Source organism: Mycteria americana, chromosome 7, assembly GCF_035582795.1.
Source record: "Mycteria americana isolate JAX WOST 10 ecotype Jacksonville Zoo and Gardens chromosome 7, USCA_MyAme_1.0, whole genome shotgun sequence".
Classification (NCBI taxonomy): domain Eukaryota; kingdom Metazoa; phylum Chordata; class Aves; order Ciconiiformes; family Ciconiidae; genus Mycteria; species Mycteria americana.
The window spans coordinates 45,359,151-45,375,275 of record NC_134371.1 but is presented as its reverse complement, the minus strand read 5'-3'; the positions used below and the strand labels follow the sequence as shown (position 1 = coordinate 45,375,275).

General features: G+C 39.4%; 1 protein-coding gene across 1 annotated transcript in view; it reads right to left on the bottom strand.

Annotated features, from left to right (window-relative positions):
* NR5A2 (nuclear receptor subfamily 5 group A member 2) overlaps positions 1-16,125 on the bottom strand; it is an 85,933-nt gene that overhangs the window by 20,371 nt on the left and 49,437 nt on the right. Inside the window, exon 6 of the mRNA XM_075509230.1 lies at positions 7,906-8,053. Within this exon, the coding sequence (XP_075365345.1) occupies positions 7,906-8,053 (148 nt within the window). The remainder of the gene's footprint in view (positions 1-7,905; positions 8,054-16,125) is intronic.

Below are 16,125 nucleotides of genomic sequence, written 5' to 3'. Positions count from 1 at the left end.
GCCTGCATTAAACCCTGAGTACCGTTTGTCACTGCGAGTAAGAAGTGAACACGTCTGTGATGACAAGTCCATCCCTGGGTAAGTGCTCCATTACGGGCTTGCATTGGCTTGCCAAAGAAGACTGTCATGCGATGCTTTTCGCTTCAAATTCACAGCGTCTACTTCAGATCCTGGGGCTGAAGGTGCTTCGTGAAGACAAAGTAGCGCTATCTGTGAGCTTCTTGGTATCCCGCCAAAGAACTACCCGGCCCATTTTACGGGAAGGAGAACAGAGTCCCTGAAAACTACAAGTGGCTCACACCTACCCGATGAGAGCACGAGAATGGCTGTGCTGGCACTCTGGATCATCTAGACCACTGTCCTATCTTTGACAGTGACCAGGAGCAGATGCCCTAGGGAACAGTGTAAGAGGAAAAAAAGCACAGAGCGATTCTGCCCAGGAGCAGGCAGTCAGGCTCCAGCAGCTGGAGGTTAGCAACAGCCAGAAGGAGCTTTTTGTATTTCATAGCTTTCAATGGATTTGCCTCCCGTTGAGTTCTCTAGGTGACTTTGGTAACCACAAAAACTTTCAGCATCCTCTACATCTTGGAGCAAGGAGCGCCAGAGCTGGATAATATGCTGTGTTCAAGAATGAACTCTTGTGTTTTGAGCCAGTTACCTGCTAGTTTAATTAGTTTCATTCTGATACTAAAATATCAGAATAATGGGAGGAGGAAGCTTTTTGGCTAATTCTTGTTCTTAATAAGTTTCCATGTTTAGTGGACTGTGCTTTGAAGAGCTAGTGCAGTCTTTTTAAACAGAGAGTGTAAAAGGCAGATCCATGTTTTTTGAAAGTATAATGTGATTATTAGGAAGGCTGCAATAAAGATTTACATGCTAAAATTTGCTAGGTTATGCCTTTATGTCTGTATTACACTTAGGTGTCTATAATCCTGCGTGAATTGGTTCTTGTCTAATTTTCCGGTCTTGTTTCATGTTTTCCTTTTGGTCTGATAAAATCTCCTGCCTCACTAATTCCTTTATTTCATTCTCCTATTCTTTTTGTTTGTGTGCCCTTAAGCATCATAAATACTACCAAAATTTAATCAATATTCCTTGTTATATTACTTCCAGTTGATGCTTATACACTTATTTTCCTATCTGCATACATGATACCTCAAATTAAACCCTCAGCAAGAACTGTGGAAGTGAAAATATGTACAGCCCCATGTTTCATCATTGTTTGCTGCTGTATTTTTTCTTATCTTTTCTGTATATTTAGATTGCAAGCTCACTGAGGCACAATTCTGGCTGGTCTGTAAATCTGATAGACCGATGATGTTACAGAAAGTATATTAAAAAGTGCAATAGCTAATTTTAAATTTTTTTTTTCAGCTCCAGAGTGGTTCATAACTGCATCGATGTGAGTTACTGGCATCAGGTGAAATGGAGCCCGGGCAGGCTTTGTGCTGCTGCTGCTTGGGTGTATGTTTGCAGGAAGCTCCTTCTAGTCCTGTGAGTGGTGAGGGTAGAGCCTGCCTCGAAAATGCTTCATTTCAGCCTGCTTCATCTGCAATGAAGACCTTAACAGGCAGATTTCTTTTCCAAAAGTGCAAATGGTGGAGCCCAGTACCTCCAATACCTCCTCCCATCTCAGCTCTGACATTTTAGGGAGACCAAAAGCAAGGAAAGATCAATTTGCTAATATTCCTCTTATTCAACAGAAATGGGATTGGAGTGTTGCAAATCCAATGGATTTCTGCTGAGCCCTTAAGTAAGGCTGTTGTTTGTTTGAAAACTGAATTCTTTGTTTGGCTGGGTTTTTTTTTTTTTTGTTGTTTAAGCAAGAGCCCATTGTTTACCATCCACAGCGATTAAATGTTTACCATTTCTACAGGACCCTCCTGTCTTATGTTAAGTGAGATGTGAGATCAATAGTGGCTCTGCAATTATTTGTCCATTGATAAAGCCTTCATTTCTTAAATGAAGTACATTTATCTGTGTCCTGACAATGATAAGGGAGCAGTACCAGTCAGCTGCTACCTAGTCTAGCATTTAGCTCCACAGGCAGACGAGTGTCTGGACATGGGTCAAATGATGTCTAACTTTCTTCCTATTGGCATTTCACTTTACAGACTGCTCTGATGGGAGGTTTGACAAATCATCCTTGCTGAGTTCAGATAATAAAAACTAGCAGGACAAATGGGAAGTTTTGGTAAAGAGAAAACAATGGCTGATTTCAGGTTAAGTGAACATTCTGTAAAGCTACCGGACGGTAAAATGAAGAGATCTGTTGTGTCAGAAGATGATAGCAAGTATCGCATGTAAGGCACTCATTTAGTTCTTCAAACATCATTTCAATTTAGTCATTTAGCAAATTTAATTGCTGAAAAATGGATCTGAACTTTATTCTGTGATAGGAAGCAAATCAAAGAAATAGTGAGACAAATTTTCGTGCCAGTAAAAAAAGTGCGAAATTCTCTTCGGCTTTAATGAGGCCAAAATTTCACCCCAGTGGAGCATGCCAATCTATTTCAGCCCCAGAATTAGAGAATTCAACAGCACATGTGGGGTGGTGTTTTTTTGTTTTGTTTTTTTTTTTTTAATTTCTAATTCTGATTTATGACAAAGAAAGAAGGGAGTTTCCAAACTAATGTCAAATTTGGTAATGAAAATTCAAAGAGGCTGATAAACAGACACATTTGCTTTTTCTATCTGTAGTGTATCTCGATTCAAACCAGCAATTATTAAAGACAAAGAAACAATCTGTATTTATTTTTAGGCCTACTTTTGATAAAGTGTGTGGTGGGCTATACTGGTCATCTGCTATAGAAAAATTAGGTGTATTATTACTCTGGGTTTAGGGTAAAGAAATTGCATTATCCTCAATTTGGCTAGCTTTGGAAAAGGCAGATATGTTTATTCTCATTTAATGGTAAATTTGGTAAACAGTTACACAACTATGTGATCAGCATCTTTCTCAGATGTGCTCTTTCCATGTTTTGGACATGAGTTCATAAAGAAAAAACCTGCAGAAGTAGTGTTAAAAGTAGGTTTAATGCTCAGGTCTGTCAAGATTTCTTTCTTCTTTCCCAGTTTTGCAACATGTGCCTGGTCACTAACTTTCCATCAACTGTGTGATTACAATTGCTGAATTGTCATGGCTCTGTCTTGGTTCTTTTTGCTTGAAACAAACCTGTCAAAAGCAACTAAGTAGTCAAGAAAACCCAGGTTTGCATATCTCTTAAGCTACTGATTTTTTTTAACCGCATATCTTCAGATTGTGGAAAAAAAATTGGCTGATATGCCTGAGTAAAATTGTGGTTTGATATGTTGATGACCTTCACTCCCTTAGTTGGAATTAAGGGGAGAATACCTCTATACGTGGAAACACAGGAATGATGCCCCCACAAAACAGGCATGTTTTGGTGTTTGCAAATATGATGTAAACCTCAGTGAAAGAAACGTTGGTAAGGATAATTGCTATCAGAACTGGTGTCCTGATTTACTTCAAAGCAAGCTAAGAGCTCAAGCTAATTGAAATGGAGATTGATAACAAAATTGCTATTTCTAGGCCACCTAAACAGAAGACTTCTTTAAAATAAAACATGCTGGTAGATGGGTTGCTCCTTTGCAATAAAATGCTTTGGCTTCCGAAGTCCAGCGCATCTTCAAATAAAACATTCAATCAGCATCTAGCGTACCATTTTTAGCAAAGATAGATGTCGGTACGGAATTCAGACGTGTCCATCAGAGATCAAGCAGGGGAAGAAGTGACTAGAAGATGGCTTAGTAGTTATACCAGGCTACACAACTGAAACTGTGAAGGGCAATTTTGATCACAAAACCTGTTTCTATTTGCTTTACTGTGATCACAGTTGTCAATTAGACTGGTTGATTTGTGTAATAATGTTCTGGTGTGTAGTGGGAGAGGAAAGCAACACGCATTTGTTTACGTGTAGTGAGGAGGTACGCAGCAAGGGATTTGCCACAGAGGACCGACTCACAGAAAGACTGTGATTCTTTAAGGGAACCCTGATGGACTAGTGTAGTAGATCTGTAGATCATGTAAGTGGATCACAGTAATGTGATGGAATTTAAATACGGTCCAAACTTCCTATGTCTTGACAGAGTAATTGACCGACCACTGATGTGCAGTGAAGCTGTGAAGGCAGGGGTCTCTGCTGGTGGTTTAATGTCCTTGTGAGTCAAAGCTCTTGTTAATCTAAAATACAGCTGAGTCCGAACCATGCACAAGATGGTAATCTCCAGTGTGATCGTGATGATTATGCTGGTTATATAAGGACTGATTTGTTCTCTGACTTTTTAACCTGTGGGAGCACAAGAGCTGAAGGACTGATTCAGCTGAACTGGTTATCTGCTGAGAACAATAGTCCAGGTGTGATGGACTTGCTCCTCTCCAGAGATTGGCAGTGATTGGACTGAAGGATGGCATGAGGAACCACTGAGGGTAGACAGACAGACAGTCACTGAAGTATGAAGGTCTGTGGACATGAAAGGAGACTTCTATGTACAGAGAGGTAAGAACTACCTAGCTGTAAAGACACTGGCATTTTATAACTGATGGAGGGAATTTAAAAGTTACCTAACTCTACATATATTAATACTATATAGACCTAAACTAAAGAGATGTCACACTTAAGAAACTAGTTACCGAACTATTCTGGCTTATTGAATAATCGCTGAGTCACTGTGTCATCATGTACTTGGCAGTGTTGGTCAGATGGGCCCAGGCAGTCTAGATGGCCCACTGGAGAAAGGAACTGAGCTGCTGTGCCTGGGTGTATCACTCCATTGGAGTGGGTATGTGCAGTTTGACTGCAGGAAGAGCTCTGCACTGCTAGCTGCAAAGGCTACAATAAATATGCATCCGTCTAAGCTTCAACAGCATCTTCTTTAATGCTACCATCAATCAAAAGCATTTTCCTGTATAAACCCTTTGGAACTTTTGACGAGTAGATAACGAACAATTACCTCTCTCATTTAAAATCTAGCAAGCAAAACTGGTATGATTTGTGTTTTGAAAAATTATTGTAAGTGCTTTGGGTTTTGAACGTTATTTTACTGTGAGTTTACTAAGATAATCACTTCTGAAATGTTAGGAAAAAAGGGAGAGACAAAGTTCTTTGCCCTGAAGGAGATTGCCATCTTGTGAAGAGACAGACAATATGGCACAGCCATGAATAACAAACAGCTTTACAAGGCAGCCTCGTATCTGTACGGTTATAAAAACCAAACAGCTTCTTCTCAATAAATTAATTCTGTGGATTATTGACTTTGTGTTGCCTTTGAGAGGCTTTATATTAGACATTTCTCTTCCAACCAAGCACTATACTACAGAATAATAGCATAGGGTTTTATTGGTTTGGTTAAGACTGTGGCGTGAACATCCTTAGAAATGTAAAAAGGCTGGTATGTGTTGAAGCGCTTTTTATTCCATTAAACATTACAAGACCAGATTTTCAACAAGAGCCAGTTGAGGTTTTTGAAATTTTTTTTTTATTAAGTGATATATTTTTGGCATTAAGACCAGTTTTCTGTTGAGATGCCTAAGAGATGTAGATATGTGTCAAATGCACCTAGATACTTAGGTACAATAATTGCTCCCAGTTATTTATGTAGAATTTGATGCTTAGCTAGTTTTGACAGCCCTGCTGAATGCCTACCAGCATTGTTACGCACTTCAATGTCTTCAAAAACCTGACTCACTTTTAGGATGTGAGGCGTCTTATTAACTTCAGCCAGACAATTAATTCATACTTTTGGGCACAAACTTAAGTATCTAGCCGGAAAGGGGATCTATGTTTTTCATTTCAGTTTTGTCATCATTCTCATTAAATATTTGCCTCAGTCCTGTGGGTCAAGTGGTAACATCTTTACATTTTACTCTTTGCAGAATAACATCTAGCTTTGACTGTTAGCAAATTGAATTATGCAGTATGCTAAATAATGAACTAATCGGTTTCAAAGGTGTTGAACTTTCCTTAGCTACGTCACTTTTATATGGAAGTGATGTGACTACAAGGCTCCTATTAGCAGCAGAATTAGCTATTTTTATAGTAGCATAAATGAGAGAAAAACTGGATAACCTGGCTCAGTACAAGCTTGCCAAGGTATTCCTGCCCAACAGCTTCAGAAGTTGAGCTCACTACCTGGCACAATTAGAAGAGCTAAAGATGTAAGAAAGATTCTTAAATCAATGCAAAGTACTTGAAGAGGCGATGAAAGTGATCAAACAAAAAGGCCACCTAAATAAGAGAATTTTCCAAAGGCACTTTGCTTATTCAGCTGATTTAAAATATCACTGAACTGAGATGAATTCTTTAAACATTCAATCAGAGGAAAGCTACAGGCTCTTTAGACGTCCCTGTGCCACTGTCTAATGACTGAAAAACCTACTTATTAGGAATTAGGAAATCTGAATTCTTGTTATTCATTAGATTAATTCATAAAACATAATTTCTGCAACAGGTGGCTTCCTTTCCCTTCTCTGAATCTAAGACGTGGGAAGTGACGAAGCCCTGATTACAAAATGTTAATAGTTACCAGGTAAAGCTATCATCTCTTCCTAGGATTCAGAACGTACAAACTTCATAACAGTCAATTCTGTTAGCATCATTCTAATTTTTAAAATAATTTTTTTCCTACATATTCTGTGTCCTATACCTCTGAAGTATTGATCTTTTATGCTCCCTGTATTTAGAGAGTTTGATCTAAAATTTTCCAAAGCAGGTTCAAATTCTATAAACACCACATGGAGGGACATATTTAAGACAGTAATTGACGCTTTATAGTGTAACCAAAACTGTTCCTTTTAGTCTGATTGCAATTGTATTATAATAATTTATTTGTAGAATTTTATTCCTTTACAAAAGATATTTTTTAAAACTGGAAATTAAAGAAAAACATTGTTAAATGTCACCACTGCTGATAGTTCTTTCAAGGTGTGCTTGGCTCAACCGTTCACTCTCTTTGTAGACAAAATACCTTTTGAGTAAACCGGGAGTTTTGGCTATGGAAGTATGGCTGGATCTGACCTTATTTATGTTTTTAAGTCTCTCCTTTCAACTGTCTGCCAGTAAATAAAAGTTCACTTGGCTAAAGTTTATTTGGACCAGCTTTATTAAGTCAACAAAGTGCAAACCTGAGAAATCTGTTCCTATGAAGTCAATAGGAATCCATCTCCATTTTTTTTTTCCTGGCACTGGTGATTTTTCTTGACTGATTCATTGGAGGGCACTGATTTAACTAATTTGTCTTGCGTAGATATCTTTCCCATTCTATGTCCTCTCCACCAGTACAAAACAATCTTCCCTTTGAAGGTTATTTCCTAGCCAGATCTGTCATAAAGCTATTATAATTAATTTGCACTTTAAGAGTTCCTTTCACTTTTTAAAAACTATGAGATACATTCCTGATTTATGGATTACGATGTGACAACCATCATATGCAAAGAAGATTGTTTATACTTACCACAGATGACTTTGAAAAAGAGGGATATTTCAACCATATCCCCACTCCATCTGCTTTACATAACTATAGTCAGTATTATAGAAAAACATGGCAATCTGTATTTTCCACTGTTCTCTAGAATTTCTAATAGAATTTTATCCTTGTTCTGGAATATTCAGAAATCACATACAGAAATACAGAGAACTTGTAATAGTCTCTTAAATTCCATGGGTTTTAGGAGTAATTTCCATAGAAACCCACTTTTAATCCTTCTATGTAATTTTCCTGCAAGTGATAATTAAAAAATAGTTCTCAGATTACTGTGAACCTCATTCAATATATTTCAAAATCATGTTTTTCAGGAAAACATTAAGAAAAGCAAAATATTTCAATGTTTTCAGAAAAAAAATAACACCACTATTAAGTAAGGTATGAAAAGTAGAGTGTACCTACCTAAACTAAACAGCACCAGGAATTTGAGACATACAAATTCTCGTAGATCAAACTGCAGGGAACGAAGCTTTGCTACTAGTTCTTGTGCATGACTCATAAGACTGTTGAGGGTGGCTCCGGCTTGCGATGCTATTACGGAATAATCCACCTGTAAAAGAGAATTGTATTTCTGTCTGGTTGTCACGCCTGCAGAACCACTTTAGGACATTTCAAGCAATCACATACAACCGCGATACTCCTGGATAAAAGAATCACTCTCAATTTAATGAAGTTATCAAGTCAAGATGATTTTATTTATAAACCTATTTTAGGACAACAGTATATATTGAAAATATTATTAAACTATATATCTTAATGGTACGTCACATCAGTGTGAATGCTGGTTTGTCTGTATTAGCTTTTTTTAGAAGCTTTATATATGACAACTGCTTATGACACTGGTAGCTGTCCCCATATCAGTTTGTTTTATTCATTTGGTGTCTCTTGTTCTCATTGTAATTGTATGATCCTGTGAAGAAAGACTGATGAAGTGAGCTTTGCGCCTACACCAGCTGTATTAGTCCAGAGGAACATAACGGTATTCACGGGAAGCAGTCTAGTGTCCATAACTTGGCCAGAAACCTCTATTCAAGCCCAGAAATGTCGGTGTATTCCCACAGGAAACAGAGGTATTGTGCGGGTGGTTTCTGTTCTCCTTAGCTACACAAACCCCTGGTATTTGTTGGAGTTGGTTCCAATGGGCTTGTTCTGGTGAGTCCTCCCCTGCTAGTGAAGGAAAGGAGGAGCAGGCAGGTGCCTGACAAAGGCCAGCTGCACTTGCATTGTCCCGGCAGCAACCGCAGGGCATGCAATTACTTTCTCTGGGGCATAGAAAAAAGCAGGACTGCCCTGGGGGTCTGCTGCCCTTGTCGTGATGCCCGTTTGTTTTTGGGGGAGGCTGACCTGTCTATGAGCTTTACCTAAGTAACGCTTGTACATAGAGATCCAACAGAAAGCTGGAATTAATACACCACATTAAAAAAGGTAATATGCGCAAGCAAAGTATACTTAAAGCCTGTCATAGCTGACACATCCCTGGGCGATCCTTGAATCTCGAGCGACCTCCCCACTGCTTGCGTGCTGAAACTTTTCGGGCTAATGCCGGTCCCATTAAGGGGACGTTTCCATGCAGATGGCCGTACCAGCCTCTGCCACCCTGAAGATGCGCACGCTTTCTCACGGCGTGGTGACCGGTGGAGGAGTGCTCGGGTACCGCGGCCTACGGGAACGCCGTGATGTGAAGGTGAGGCGCAGGGGCTGGGGCCGGGGTGAGCTGGCTCCGAGAGAGGGCTGGCGGCTGTGAGGCTGGGCAGCGCCAGTGCAGCGACAGCAGCACAGAGCAGGGTGTAGCTGGTGTGTCGGGAACCGGGGTGATGTGCGCAACTGCTTCCGCTGAAATGCCTTCAGCTCAGCCCTGGTTTTATCAGTGTGTGATACATATCCCCTGCAAGTGCCACTGTCCCATGAAAATGGCCAGGTGTGTTGCTTGCTCTTGTGTTGAACCGCTCCTGGCCAACTGGCTGAGATCTAAACGGGTTATTGACGCATTTTAAAAAATTCTTTTCTTGCCTGGCCGCTCTAATATTAAAAACACCTTTTAGGAGCCTCCATAACAACAGGGAAATTACTAACCATACTTCATGTAAGCACATGTAAGTGAAGTCTGGCTCTAAACTAAGACTAAGCACAGTGGTAAGTGCATACTTTGGGTTAATGATGTGTTTAAAGGTATCGGTGCTCTAATCCCACCTTTAAGGTCTCCCATAATGAAGTAGTTAATAAAGAACAGCCAGGTATCATCAGAGGAAACAGACCGATACTGCAAAATTTTGTTTGTCCAGGCACTGATCCCTTAAAATCTGGGGTTTTTTTAATAACTGTTAAGGAACATGTATTTTGAAATATGTGGGTTTTTTTTTTACTTTAAAACTATCAAATTGATTTTCCTCAAGTATAAACATCAGTAAAGCAAGAAAAAAACTGAAAGACTTTAAACCTGACAAAATTTCAGCCAGGAAAGATAGATAGATGACTGAAAGGAACTAAAAATGACTTCTCCTAGTGATGACCTTAATATAATCAATAGGTTACTGACTTTTAATAAGACATTTTATTTATACGTACTCTTAGTGCTCCCAAGACATTGATTGAAGGCAACTGTACAAGAAAAATGAAGTTACACTTTTTGTATGGATGTTAAGAATAACACTGCTCCAACTCTGTAAAGCATTTAAAGTTGTGCTTATGTTTCAATTAAGTCAATGGATTATGCTTAAGTATCCTGTGAGGTAGGTTTTATTGCTCTCTTTTACACCTGGGAAAACTGAAGTAGTGACATTAAATCACTTACTCAGGGCCAAAGAAATCTGTGACAAAACTAGGATCTAGTCTTTGGAAATCCCAGCCAAACCATCTTTCATAAACTAGTTTCTAGTTCATCCGTTATTTCTCTCTCTCTATATATATACACACACATCTCTATTTCTTTATATATAAGTATATATACTTATATAAATAATAATAATAATAATAAAAGTAACATACCTCAGATACTTTTTACTCGAAGAGCAGTTTAATATAGTGACATGATTCAATTACTTGATATTGAGAAACTGGTCACATATAACTATCAACTTTCACAACTTAATTTCCCTTTTGTAATTGTCAAGGGGGGAAAAAAGCTCAAAATCCCTCACTGAGGTTCCAGTTAGTGGGGGAAATATGCTATTCACTTCATAATAAGAAGTTAAGATGTCTGGATGTCAAGAATATCAGTGGCCTTAGTGCAGCGATTATGCCATAATGGAAAAACCCAGTAGATGCCTGGATCTCCCACCATCCCTCTACTGGAGAGCTCTCAGGCAACCTACTACTCTTTCAGGTGCATTTAATATTTGCAGCACCAGCAAATTTGTCTGGGAGGCAAGTCCTCATCTGCCACTCACCAAGAGCAGGCTGTATTAAATTTTTATATTTATTGACATTTCATTACCATAATTGACTGCAGTTGGTTCTCTAGTAGAAGGCACAGGGCTGCCTCCTAAGCAGGAGAATTGGTCCCTTGAGTAGGATTTGCAATTAAAAACAACGCAGAATGGATTTTTTTTATTGTGTAAATATGATGAGTTGAATTTTCAGCTTTAACTAGAGAATACTGGGTGTGCAGAAGGCTTTTTTCAAGAGTGAGCAAAATTATGAGTCAGTGGAAAGACGACCCCCAAAGGTGTCAATCAGTTTATACAAAATCAACTGTGCATGAAAAAGCCTCCGTTAATGTCTATTCTGAAAAAGTGGTCACATTAAAGAGTATGCTGTCCTGCTTGCTTGGTCCTGTATGCAGAAATTTATACTAAAAGGTGTATTAATTCTTCTACCTTCCAATTCATGCTTAAAAATGCTTTTAAAAGACAAATATTAAAACAGCCTGGACCTTGAGCAAAATGCTTAATTGCATATGGAAGTCTTCACATTTACTTTATATTGTACCATTAGTTTCATTTGGTAAAATCAAATCCACAACTGAAATAAATTATTCTTGCTTCCCAATTAGTACTATTCCATTTCACAGTTGATTTTGACATTGAAGCTGGTATGTTGACTGGCATTTTTGAGAACAGAAGCTTTGGTGAAGCTTCCACATTACCTAACTCAGAAGTAAAATGTTGGGCATAAAGTTACAGCTGCACGACAAATGGAGGTGTGAATTCCTTGTGTACCGGTACACAGTGCTATCTTGCATGATGAATACAGTAATGATGAAGAAGTAATGATAGAGGCTTAATTGGGTTAGCTTGGTACCAAAGCAATGCAGACAGAACAGCACTCAATAATTTACACTCCTGCCTGTTCTTGCCATTCCGGTGCTTAAACTGGCATGTTTAAGGTTAGTATGGACATTGCTATGCATGTTACGCTGCAGGCCCTGCTGTAGTATACCGTATGCTAACTGAAGTGCCTAAATCTATAATTAGATACTTAAAACCTCTGCTCTGCTGCCACCTAACTTTGTGCTTAAAGTCCTCACAGCTCCATCTTCCACCAGCCCTTTGGGTGCCAAACTTCCACCAGCCCTTTGGGTAGTCTAGGCATGGCCGGGACTGCAGCTCTTTTTAGATCTATGGACTACGTGGCTTTCATCTGCCTAAGGCAGCAAAAATACCAAAGGTGGGATTTGGTAGCAGGCCAGTGGCTGGAGCGACCAAGATATGGGAAATCTGGGGTCAAATCTCCAGTCCAAAGAGTGCATGAAATAAGTAAGGCTATAGCCTGGCAATTGGGCCATCTTTCTGAAAGTGAGAAATATCAAGTTTCTTCAGGTAAATCTGGCACATCTTGTGGATATCTTCTGATCAGGAGTATTGGGCAGAAAGCAGGGGACCTTTGGCTTGGTTTGGAGAGGAAGGATGTGCTTAGTGCTTAACTCTAGGAGGGAACTTCCAGCTGGGAATCCCAAGTAGAAAAAAGTGCATAAGTCCCTTGGACAGGCAGCATTCATGTCATACCTCTCTCCCCAGCATTTCTCAAGGCTACCTCTTACAGTTACCACCGAGTCTGCCGCTGGCCTTCCCTGCTCCCTGCGCTGCAGTGCTAAGGTCTGGGCGGATGAGGCTGCAGGCTCTGCGAGAGGGCAGGGCAGCACAGAGGCACTAGCAGCAAAGGAAAAGAAATAAAAAAGCTGATAGTATTGGTAAGAGGGTCATAACTTAAATGGGACTGCAGGAAGACACAGCAATACTGTGTATTTTTTCTAAATCCTTTTCCTGATACAGTTGAGAGTGACTTAAAAGTCCGAATCCCTTTCATGTCAGTGGAAGCGGTTTAGGCCAGTGCTGACTGCTTATGAAAATTCTACTTTAAAACAATACATCACAGTAAAGTACTTGGAGTTCAGCAGCATTTAGGTATTCAGCTATCTAATAATTTCTCAACTGATAAACAGAGAGGTGAGAGAGATGGAAGTGACTAATTCTGCAGGTTTTTCCTCACATGAAGGTCTCATTTAACACAGTGAGATATTGTTTGAGGCAGAACAAAAGACAAACATTTTTTACAATATGAAACTATACCCTGGGCTAAATAAATGCTGAGGCTGAAGGCCAGAAATGCAGGGAGCACTTGTGCTTTTTTGTTTTGTAAATGATGTATCATGGTAATGAATGATTCTTGAAGCCAAATCCCTGGTTTCACTGGGCTCAGACGGAAACTTTCTGGTGAAGTCAGGTGGTGGCCTCTGGTATTGACTCCTCTCTGTGCCCACAAAATGGAGCCTAACATTTAATGGTGGAATCAGGTTCCTTCCTTCTTCTAAAATTAAATTGTGTTTGATTTGTAGGATCTGGCAGTGGGGTCATATGGCATGTGGAAATGCTGTGTGGAACTGTACCATCCATTTTCAATGCTTCAGCGAGCTTGCAACAGTCTCCAGAATACAGGATTAGAGTGATTTTACTTGTTGATGGCTGTTACCAGGTGCTGAATGACATTCCTTTCAGCCAGAACAGGAATTGTGCAAGTAAGGAATAAAGCCCCTGCCGTGGCTGTATACAGTACCTGTATAATGAACAAATGTTCTAGCAGACGAAGGTAGCTCAAGTTAGCGAAAGACTGATTTCATGTTTAATGTAATAAATTAGGTCACTGTGTGTTTGGGGCACAAAGGCAAAGGAGGCAGTGGGTGCCTGGGTGCAGCAAAGGGACCACCCCGCTCCTCCGGCTCTGCTCTGTGCAACCCTGGCCAGCACAGCTGGCTGCCGCTGATGGGGGCTGCTCCCCCACTGCTCCCCCCTCAGTTGCAAACTGCCCAGACAGCCTGGGGAGCGGCCCGCAATGGTCTGCCCTGGCTTTTGAGGTCCTGACCCTGCTGAGAGCCTGGGAGCTGGCTCTAGCGTATGGCTACGCGGGTGGGTGAGCCTTTCTCTGAGGGATGCATTCAGCACAGTACATAGCAAGCACGTTAATTTCCTATCACAACCATAACTACTCTTCCACTCTATCCTGAAATATATATTTCAGTGGCAGCTACGGTGGTTATTAAACTCATTTTGAGCTTTTCATATAATTAATACTTTCATTAAAAACATTTAAAGCAGTATTTGTGTTACGTTTCTAAGCAAATGAACATGGAAAAAGACTTTGAAGAGGCACCTACGTACAAAAATTGAGGAGGACTCAGCACAGACAAAACCAGCAGATATGCTTATATCAGGTTTGGATATATTAATTAAAATTGTGATGACTTATACAGCATAAGATGCTTGTCATTTTAACATGATACACAATAATAGAAGATAATGAATTAAGTTGCCAGTGGACCTTTCCCCTAGGATGATGTTATTGTGCTTGCTAATTAGCTCTAATATGCAAATAGTAACAGTCCAAAGTACGGCGTTTACTTTGTCTAACTTAGTTTCAGAAAAACTAGTACATCAAGACTGGAAAAATTCTATACCCTGTAGCTGATCATATATAGATTCATTTATAGTAGACATATTTACTTTATAAAACACATAATAATAGACGTATTGTTAAGTTTCATGCAGATAGCTAGTTTAATCAGTACCATTACGTTTTCTACTCTAGTAATGTGACTATTGGGTTCTTCAAATTATTAGTATGAAGACATTGAAGTAATGTGCAGAACATAGCTAACCTAGAGTACAATAGAATCCACTTCTTTACCAAAGTGCTGCAATGCACTTTGTGTTTTTTATATAGAGATGAGGTGATATGGAATCACTGCTGAGTTTGAATATCCATAAACTTCATTGGAAGACAGACCATCACTGAAAATTTTCTGTGAATGTTTAGATAACATCACAAGGGCTGTGCTAACTCAGACTGTTTCTTCAGGAGCTTTTAACCATATAAGTTCATTTCCCCTTATTACCTTCTTATCTTACACAAATTTCTACTCTACTATTTTAAATCCTTTCCCACCAATGGAAAACTGGATGTGCTCACTTTAAATCCCATCAGTATCACTACTCCAATAGGCAGTTGGGACAGACTGACATGGTGCTTTCTGCTTTGAGTTGAGTCTCTGAACAACTTGTCTCTCATGTTGGGCAAGCTTAAAATCAAATATGGGACTTTATGTGAATTTATATGGAGAAATTAGTTCACTAGTATGGGACTTGTATGGAGGACTAGCAGCCTTGAAGAAATGCTGCCAGACTCCAGGCAAATAGCTTTTGTTCTCTTTATGGGAGCAATGTGTACAGAATACAAAAGAAATGTGTTTCCTATAAACACAACAGAGTTAGCATGTGGGAAATGGAACAGTTCTGGCGTGCAAAGATTCACGTTGGGTGCCCTCTCCATGACTTTTTACTGGAACTGGAATTTTAGACTTAAAACCATAGTGCTATGGTGGTTTCATGGTAACATAGCAAAGCAAATGTAAATTGGGATCAGTTTGTTCACAGGTATGGCCGTAGCTACTTGGAAGGCTCAAAATGTTTAATGAATATTTGGACAAACCTGAATTTGGCACTTCATGATTATAACTGAATTTTGATGTGTTTTACCTAGTTTAACCGAGAACATCTAGTTCAGCCCCAAAAAGCAGCTAGCATAATATCTTCATAAGGCGTGAACTAGCACAACCTTGTTTTCTTTTCCTTTAGGCAGAAAGCACTAGAGTGAGGAACTGTGCAAGCCTGGATACAAGAGAACAAATACTACACTGAACAGCAAAATAATGATTGCTTGACCTCATTTGTATCCACCTTGAATCAAATCCTGTGTTCGTTTGCCTATGTAAGGACTTCTAGATTTGGTCCCCAAATGCCAATACCTCTTTTCTGCCAGCTACAACTATGAAGCCTCACTGACTGCAATCACAAATCTAATGGGGAAAAAATATGTATATATATAAAATAAAAATGACTAATTTCCAAGAACATAAGAAGTAATAGCTTTCTATTAGATAGCCATTAGCTTTCTATACCTATGACTAGTGTACGTATTTTTAGTCATTTCTTAGCATGAACAAAAAAGTCTGTCTCTTTATCTACTTTTTTTGCCAGCTCCTTTCTCTTGTCCTTCAAAGACACTCCTTCCTCTAACACTCTTGTAACTTTTTGTACAACAGTGATACTTCTGCAAGGGTGATCTTTCTTTGTGATAGAGTCATCTGTAGCCCACAGTTTGAAAGTTCTGCTGCCTCTTGAGAACCTTTTC